Source organism: Seriola lalandi, unplaced genomic scaffold (assembly GCF_002814215.2).
Source record: "Seriola lalandi dorsalis isolate HSWRI2012SDOR001 ecotype SW California unplaced genomic scaffold, Sedor1 jcf7180002054851, whole genome shotgun sequence".
Lineage (NCBI taxonomy): Eukaryota > Metazoa > Chordata > Actinopteri > Carangiformes > Carangidae > Seriola > Seriola lalandi.
This window is the reverse complement of record NW_019525404.1, coordinates 190,277-199,674: the sequence shown is the minus strand read 5'-3', so window position 1 is coordinate 199,674 and position 9,398 is coordinate 190,277. Positions and strand designations below refer to the sequence as shown.

The window sequence follows — 9,398 nt, the reverse complement described above, 5'->3', positions numbered from 1 at the left end:
CCCACCTCCCAACCCCCCTTTCCTTCTCTGTCTCCTCGCGCTATAATAAAGACAATGACAATGAGCTCTTTTTCACCACTGAACCAGGGATGTTAAATCAAACAGGGGCAGAGGAGGCGACAGACCACATAATGTAAGGGCATCGTCCGGACGCCTCCGATTACGCTTTGGCCTTAATTGGTGGCAGTGGCAAAAATGATGAATTCTTTAACAGTGCCGTGCGGTTGTGCCTTCCCGAGCACAGCAAAGGCCTGAGGAGGACAGCTACTCTGTGCAAATGGAAGCTGACAGAAAATCCACACGGCACGACCAATCTAGGGGAAAAAGGGCATGACAATGAATAAGGGGGCCCATGCTCTTAAGTAGCTGACGGTAGCTTGCAGGGAAGATGTGTATAATTAAGCGGTCTGCATCGTGGTTCAGATGGCAAAATCCTATTGTCTTGACAGGAGCTTAAGGTTGCCCTTTAGGTTGAGATGCGCAGCGGCGTACAGCCTCATTTTTCTTTTTTTTTTCACACTCCCCCAGACCTCTGCGACCAAATTAATCTGCAGTTTTAAAGCTTGAATAAATCCAGTAAGTTAGAGATCTGCAGATCTAAAGGCCGTCTGTCCCTCAGGCTTTTCCTTCTCTGCTTTTTTTTTTTTTTTTTTTTCTTTACCCCCTCTCCTTTGCCCACGGAGATTGGCTGGGAGCACTCAGTGTTATCTCCAGGGAGGCAAAGGTTGGGGGGATGGGGTGAAGGCCACAGATTTGTCCTTATCTATTCTGAGCACACCTAAAACAAATTAGACCTGGCTGCTGTTGCTTATTTGGCTCCTGCACTCTCATTAAGAGGCTGAATTCAAGCTATTTTCCTCAAGGTCCTGCTTCCTACCATTTTGGGCCTTGTCTTTTATCACAATAGCAAAAGGTTTCTAGGCAGCCATGCCACCTTTTCATCTCACCCATTTCATGTACTCATATCAACACTGCACAAAGAACAGGGACAGGGAGAGAGAGGCAGAGAAAGAACACCACCTTACTCTAGGTTTTTCCTGCTCATGACATGATGCTGGCCTTTGACATTTGTTAATTGAAAGGAGGAATCTGTTCAATTGGATCTTGTTTTGCCCTATTCCTGCTTTTTCTACACTGCGTTATACAACTAATCAATTAGGAGCCTCTCTGGATGTTGCTATTTCAAGGATTTTACTTGGTCTTTGTGGCGTTATGAACGCAAAAACACAAGTGCTGTTTAGGTTAAACTGTTCCAGTCAATATTGTCAACAACCCAGTGAACTGGCACTTGAATGTTTCCATCCATTCCAAGTGTATTGTGGATGATGATGATGTTTTGGACATCTGTCTGTAGGCATTAGACTCCTGATATAAAGACATGTGTTGAGAGGCATTCACAAGCAAAGCCGTGAAAAAAAAAAATAGTCTTTTGTTGTGAATATTTTCAAAATCTGGATCTTTCACTGAGACTGTAGCATGGCTGTCAAGTCTTTCTGTAAGAGGGTACTCAACTGGTCATGTTTTGGTTAGCTTGACCTAATTAGTCGTGACTTCCAACAAATACTGTGCCGACTTTTATAAATCTATGAAGCCTATATTACTAACCAATGAACTCTTCTTTATTCTATTTTTAATTCATATTGTTTCATGTCAGATTATTAGCATTCACAGTAAAGCTCTACGTGCAACAGTGCCAGTGTTCAGAGTCTCATTTCTCAATCTTATTTACAATCTAATAGAGTTAAAATGCCCCCAAAAAAATTGTCTTTAACAAAAACATTCAATAACTGAATACAATTCAAAATAGAACCTGCATAAATTAAATAAACTTGTGTTATAAACAGTGTAGGTTACATGCTACACAGCAGAGTGTTACCATTGAGCCAGTTGTTGGATGGTGAACACTAAGTACCTTAAAATAGTGGTTCCCAACCTGCGGGCCGGGGCTCCCGACAAGGGAGAAAATCTTAACGGTCATAAGATGATAAGAAAGTAAAAGCAGTATTTCTGTTATAAAAAGTTATGTTTGGTCTTTCATGTTATAAATAACAATTTGTTATGGAAGGATAACTTTTACATTTACCAAATTTAACACAACTCTAAAGCCGTTTTCCTGCCGTTGAGGCAAACAGGTGAGGTAAACAGTGGTGGAGACACAGCTTGCCCTCATATGAGCATTATTTCATTTGGAAGTTAATGAAGGACCTTTGAGCCATCGGAGCTCAGGCTATGCAAAGGTAACTGCTCAGGAAATGTTAGGTTAGATGAGATTCCTCTGCCAGACTAATCCATCCTGGAGCCTGAGAGCAGCACAGAGACAGAGACAGAAAACGAGCAGAATCTGCTGCAGAACAGCACAGCAGTGACACAGGGCAATTCTCTAGGGCCTTGCATTAGCGCGCTAAATTAAAGGGGGTATTAGATTAAATTGGCTCTCCAATTTCAGGGGTGTGAGTAAAATTCTGATTTGCATTTTCCACCGCTGCTTAAGATATAATTAGTTCAGGGTGATTCCCATGTGGAAAACAGTGACAGCCAAATCTAACTGGCTGCCAGTAGCTTATCGTCTCTTCTAAGGCAAAAGGTACACTCAGCTCATGTTGGGTGTGTGTGTGTGTGTGTGTGTGTGTGTGTGTGTGTGTCTGTGTGTTTTTTTCTTTTTTGAGAATAATATATAGTATGTAGTATGTGGATGTGAGTTCGACTGCGTTTGTGCATATGTTTGTGTGCGTGAGAGAGAAAAAATGAGAGACATAGTCTGCGTATGCGTAACAGCTCGCATCTGGATTTGCATGAACAGTACACGCTGTAAATTCTCCTTCTAGACTCACTTTAGCACCTGCTTCCTCATACGTGTCAGCGACCATTAGCACCGTCAACAAGGTGAAAAAATGCACTCCCTGTTAATGTATGTATAAAAGTTAGACTAAGCAATGGCACAGCCTCACACCTCTAAGATGCCTTTAAACCCCAAACCCATTTCCGGAGCAGAAGGTGCACCTGTAATTACAGATGCAGAGTCAAAAATAACAATTACTGCCAGAGAAGTCCATAATATGAATTACTGAACTCAGTGAAGGAGCTTTTAAAAGCAAGTGTGGATTTGTTTTGGGGGTTTTCACACCCTTGGTAATTCTAACCGTCTTTGCAAATGGATGTTTTCCAAAAGTGAGTCTACCCATGCATTAAGAATGTGAGGCCAGCTTCCTGGACACCTGTTTGAGACACCTGTTAGTACATGATATATGGAGTCAACATTAAATGAGCTTCCGATTAACACCTCAGGAGTGTCCAACCCATCCCCAATAACCCATCAGTGACCTCTTTATTCAACCTGTTAAATCCAGGTTTGCCCGAAAGAATCAGATGGTTCCAACGCTCAATTTAAGCTACAGTACAAGATAGTAGATGAAATATTCAAACCTGTGATGCCGTGGTTTTTATGGCTGCATCAAATGGAAATAATCTAGATACAGTATCCTCATTTTACGCTAAAAAGTCTTCTTCTTATCAAGTCATTTTTGTCTGTAATTTGAGTCCAATTGTAAAAGTGTAATTTTCTTAAAGCAACTGAAATATCGGAAACATCTCTACTACATAACTCTTCTACTAAAAAAAATACAAATCATGATGTGTGAGGTAGCTCCTAAAATCAAGTGGCACTTTTCTTGATTCTAGAGCAACGACTTGCCTTGTTCTTCCTTGTTTGAAGACGCAGACAATCATTTCTGTAAATTTCTTGAAATCAGTTGATTTTAAAGTGGAAAGCCGTTGAAATAATTGCACTGCACAGCCAGATTTTTCTCACTTGTTTTTAAGAAAACTTTTATCTTTAAGAACTTTTCAAGATGTACAAGCAGTATTAACCCAAAAAATGTATCCTGTCTCAAACTTTTGGAAACTTTCAAAATAAAGCTGTGCAGGTTTGAACAGTGGTTGTTTGCACAACTTGTGTTTAAAATGACTGACATGCAGTTTGGGGTTAAAGAAGTAGAAAAAGCAGCTGTAATTAAGTCTCTCAGTTTCTGTTTTAGTTGCAAAGTGGTGAAGCTTTTGATGTTTGAGACTCCTGTCAAAATCATTAGAAGTTACTAAAATTTTAATCAGGGATATTAGACGTAGGTGGCATGCTGTCCAATCAGGACTGGATGAGCACAAAACCTGCATGTAGCGCTAGGTTGGAGAGTACATGAGACATAAATGATGAGAATTATATGAATAATATATTATGTCACTTTGAGCTTGTCACCACTACTTGGTCAAGAACAAGCTTCAACATTTGTATTCTGGGACAGTCTCAATCTACTCTGAATGTTTCCTGATCACTGCTAAGGAGCAGGCACAGTCAGAGGTGATATTTACATCATAAAACAACAGAAAAACACACCTAAATGAAGGCACAGTGGTTTCGATTCGATTGATTCAAACAAAAATCAGACTGAAATTCAAAGTGAACAAAGAAATCCATACATGGTGTTTTTCCATAAGCAGATTAGCTAATATTTTACAATTAACCTCTTTTTCCTCTCTGTGTAATCACTTAATTAATGAGCAAATCATCTGGCCCTCAGGTTGCATTTGTTGGTGACTCATCCATACAGGCTCATGTTAAGTCAGTGAGCAAGTTCAAACTCTCAGGGTAAAGAGAACCAGATTTGCAACTTAACATTTATATTCTGCCTTTGCCCTTGAAAACTAAATATCATCCAGTAACTAAATCAATTAAAATGAACCTTTAAAAACAACACTGCCCTCGGATTGTGTCCTAATGAAGCCTCTTGCTACTTGTCAATTAAGCCTTTGCTTAATATGTTTTGCTCTTCTCTAAGTGATGCTGATTTTTTTCTGCCTCTGCACCCTTCTTGATGTGCACCGTGTCCTACATTGATCTGTAATTGGCCATAATGACACAAATATAATATAGAATGATTTCATCTCAGCCCCCACTGTATATGCACAATCAATTCATACAGGATCAGTGGGAGAGGATCAGTCTGGGTGCTTCACTCCCCTCCCCACACAAAACTTGGGGGATGTTTTGAGAAACGCCATCAGCAGCCCTGCCATCACTCTCACCATCTCTTGGTGGTCGGAGGCTGAGGCTTTGTGGGATATTGATTCTCCCCATCCAGAGACGGTTTCCATAATTGGTTAAAATGACCGGGTGCAGAGAGGGATGGCTCTCTGCTGAAAACCATTTCCCAGCCCTGCTTGGAGCTGAGCCAAGCTCGGGGTTGTTCGGATGCGTTCCAGCCCCAGCCTGACTGGCAGCAATTAAGGGTGTCTGAGCCAAGCTCAGCTTGCGCTCCGCACAAACACCCCTAATTACTGCCAATTAGGCTAGGCGGGTAGGCAGATTTGAGAAGCCGGGGGGATGTTCAGGCATGGGTGGGCATGGAAACAATTTTCAAGGGCTTAGAACGTGACTGGATGAAAAGGTTAATGCTTTGGAGTGCAAGGGGATAATAACAAAAGAAGGGGAAGCAGAGCCCGGGTTCTCACCTCCAGCGATGAGCCTGGCTTCTTCTTCAGCTCCTCGCATTTCCTAAATTTGCAGATCTGGTGGCCCGTTTTGCGGTTCCGACAACTGCTGCAGACACCACAGTTGATTAGCCGCCTGCAGGGTGCACAGACCCCACACCTTTTCCTTTTCTTCTTCGCTGGGTTTCCACTGGATGCCGAGGAATTATTCTGTGGGCAGTCTGCCAGATTGGCAATTTGAAACGCACTGTCTGTAACGGCTGCTGAGGCTGCGGGGGAGTGAAGGGCTGTCATGACGATGACCCCGGGAGGTAATGAGATGCCCCCTAAAGCCGGAATAGCGGAAAAAGTTCCAACGCGTTCTGGGAGATTCATTATCTCTGCTTCAGCAGCGCCGCATTTCAGCTTGTTCATGCATTCTCCTGCTAAAGGTCTGCAGTGTTCAGGGGATAAGGTAGAGAGGAAATTATTATTTGCCATTTGCAGCGTCTCTGGCGGCACGCCAGGCTTCCCCGGCCTCTGGGAGTCATTTCTATGCATGCTGGTCCTATTAGGGTTTATTGCCGCTGATTTCCTTCCCCAGAGCATGGCGTTATCGCAGTTCCAAGGGGACATGCCAATTCTAGCACTGGGAAAAATGGGCGTTGTGATGCGGGCAATCTTAGCAGTCTGTGGAAATGCCCCATTGGTTTTATAAAAGTTTGCAAAAGACCTGTACCTTTCCATTTCTGCGTTATAATCCAAAAGCTGGCTTAATCCACCATCCTGAAGATTATCCTTTTGTAAGAGAGACACGTCTGCGTTCTGTCCACTTTCAATGCAAAGCGCATTGTTTATGTTAGACATGGCTGAGGAATGGTTGTCAATGTTCAGAAGAAGAAAGTGAAGTTATGGCGGCCTTTGTCGAACTGAAGCTGGTTACCAACAGTGTGTTACCATCCTGGTTTATCTTCTCCAGTGCTAAAAGCAAAGAAAACAAAAAAAACAAAAAACAAAAAAGAAACAACAGTTACACACAAAAGAGGCGACTGTTTTCATTCTAATCAGATTTCATTTCCCTACTTCAACTTTTCTCTGAAGATAAGAGCTGAACATTTGAAGAATCTTCTGGCACATTGTTTACGCGCTCACATTTTATAGTGGAACCATCACAAATAGTCAGAGCTGATCTTCATCTGGTGACAATAACGTGATAGCTGTGACAGACCAACATGTCATTATTATAATGGGGGAAAGAATTAGCATGCTTAAAAGAAAGAAAAGCAACGCCAGACTTTCAACATTGTTTAGACGTCTTGTCAAGTTATTCTTACATATTTTTGAAGAAAGTCCAATCAGCTACTTCACAGAATGAATAAAAGCATTTGAATACACAAAGGTACATTTCATCAAAATGTAAAAAAAGAAAAATTGAATATTCAATCCAAAATATCACTTTTTTAAAAAAGTTTGAGGAGAGCCTCACCAGAATTCAGATTATGACAGCAGCAGCTACAAACACAAAGACTTTTACCTTAGGCCTGCAATATAAGCTCTTAAAAATAATCTTCTTTGGGTGCCAGGAGGAACATAGTTAAATATTTTAGATTTCTTTTTTTCTTCATCTTATCCAAATAGTAGAGGCGGCCCATCCATGTAAACACGACTGTGTTCAGCCTCTTAAGAGCACCTGGTATTCATTCATGGCCAGCTCTATTACATTTACTCAATGACGGCATGAGATAGCCACTGGTGAATTTACATCCAGATCATGGACCAGACCAACTACAGTGTCAGCTGCCTCCGGATGGGGTGTGTGTGTGTAGGTGTACACATGTGTGTGTGTCCCTCTCTCTCCCTCCCTCTCTCCATCAGTCTGTCTGGATTTGGTTTCCACAGATAAAAGCCCATTAGACACATCTCCCCCTACTTCCATTACCTTTTTCTGGGCTTTCTCTCTTAATTGCCAAAGCTGATCCATTGCTGGAACACTAAAGCATTTCAAATCACTTCCATGGTGCTACCGAGCAGCTGTCTAGAAAAAAATAAATTAGAAATATGCACACATGGAACTGGAGAGATCTTACAGGGTGGGTGCTTCCCTCCTATGAACATGTCCTTGCAGGTAAATATTTTCCTTGTTAACCTAAAAGTACCAAATTATTCAGGCAATTTTTCAGAAAGTCTTGAAGTCTCACTTTTTCTAACATGCACCTAAACATTCAACTATTGTCATTTGTAAATTTTTATGGTACAATTGTGAAGCCTGGAGTGTTATGCACCATCCAGTCCAGATCTGGAGGTTCAGTGTCGATGTGGCATCCAAGACAACCCGCAACCAGTAAACAAAACCTCCTTGGCTTAATGATCAGCCCTCCTCAGGGTCATTATTACTTAATCAATTCACCCCTGGAGCGAAATACGCAGCCCAAAGGCAATCAAGTCACGGACATTGATTTTCAGCCTGTAAACAAAGTTTAGAGAGACAGAAATGTTCAATACTTGGGAGCTGGAGAGAGACACAGGGAAGAGGAGGGAGAGGGGGACGAGGAAAGAGAGCGAGACACAGAGAGAGAGAGAGAGAGGGAGAGAGAGAGGGGGGGAGAGAAAGGTGGAGAGTGCGAGAGGGAGATTGAAGAAAGAAAAGTGAGGAAAAAAGCCACGTCCGATGACGAACCTTTGTGCCGCCGCTGCACCACGATGCCATTAATTAGACTCAGTCTGGTCCGTGGTAGACATTCAGATCAAAGGTCATGCATAGATAATCCGAAGAGGGGAGCGCGGTGCGTTAGTGCAAATAAAACCCCATAAAAATTAATCTGACATTGCCTGGATCACTTGGCAGCCGCACGGACACAAATCGGGACAGGGAAAAAAGGGGGGTACAACGCATGCAACTGGACGGCAAAACAGGGACGGACACACACACACACACACACACACACTGACACACACACACACACACACACACACACACACACACTTAGATAGAGAGGGAAAGAGAGCGAGAGAGAGAGAGCGAGAGAGAGAGCATCACCTACCAGGTTCCTGTTGAGAAGAGCTCCCAAGATGCTACCAGCCTGCGACCGTGTAACGGCACATTACTGCGAAGCGATACGTGTGCGGGGGGAAAAAAATAATGCAAAGACGCGAGAAGACGCACAGACACAGGCTGCCGGAGGAGAGCAAGGCGAGCGTGTGTGTGTGTGTGTATGTGTGTGTGTGTGTGTGTGTGTGTGCGCGTGTGTGTTTGTGTGAGTGTGTGTGTGTGTGTGTGTTTGTGTGTGTGTATGTGTGTGTGTATGTGTGTGTGTGTGTGTGTATGTGTGTGTGTGTGTGTGTGTGAGTGTGTGCGCGCGCGTGTGTGTGTTCAGGGCGCTCAAAACAAAAGGATCATTTTTATCGACTTTCGTGTCACGTTAGCAAAAGGTTGGAAAGTGCATAAAAAAAGCCAAAAGGTGCCGTTCAAAAAAAAAGAGGCAGGGGGGGTTAAAATCGCAGAGGGGGTGAGGTGTTTCCTCTCCTCTTGATCCGGGGGCTGTATTGTGTGCGTCTGCCTGGTCTCTGCTCAGTCCGTGTCTCCTGTCGCTGTGTGTGGCTGATTGGTGCTGAGGTGAGGAAGCAGGGATGTGGACACCTACTGATCATTGGCTGGAAATTACTATAGAAACACTCGGGAGGTGGGAGGGATGGATGGCTCAGGGCGCCCTACAGGGAGGAAAATATCTACGGGAAATATCTGCGTCTTGCACCCTTATACTGCCCCTTTTCTCTCTCTCTCTCTCTCTCTCTCTCTCTCTCTCTCTCTCTCTCTCTCTCTCTCTCTCTCTCTCTCTCCTTTTCAAATAAATATATATTTTTAAATATATTTCTTTCATGACGAGGTATTTAGAGAGGAGGAGGGGGTTGTCATTCCCAGACGCGTCTTTTAATAAGGA

The 9,398-nt window shown here is 43.0% G+C and overlaps 1 protein-coding gene across 1 annotated transcript in view; it reads right to left on the bottom strand.

The window, feature by feature from the left end:
- The window catches only part of cxxc4 (CXXC finger 4), a 26,675-nt gene extending 17,625 nt beyond the window's left edge, over window positions 1-9,050 (bottom strand). The window contains exons 1-2 of the mRNA XM_023427104.2: window positions 8,502-9,050; window positions 5,503-6,441 (exon numbers count right to left, since the gene is read on the bottom strand). Coding sequence (XP_023282872.1) covers window positions 5,503-6,327 — 825 coding nt within the window. The 5' untranslated portion in view covers window positions 6,328-6,441; window positions 8,502-9,050. The remainder of the gene's footprint in view (window positions 1-5,502; window positions 6,442-8,501) is intronic.
- Between the last annotated feature and the right edge of the window lie 348 nt (window positions 9,051-9,398).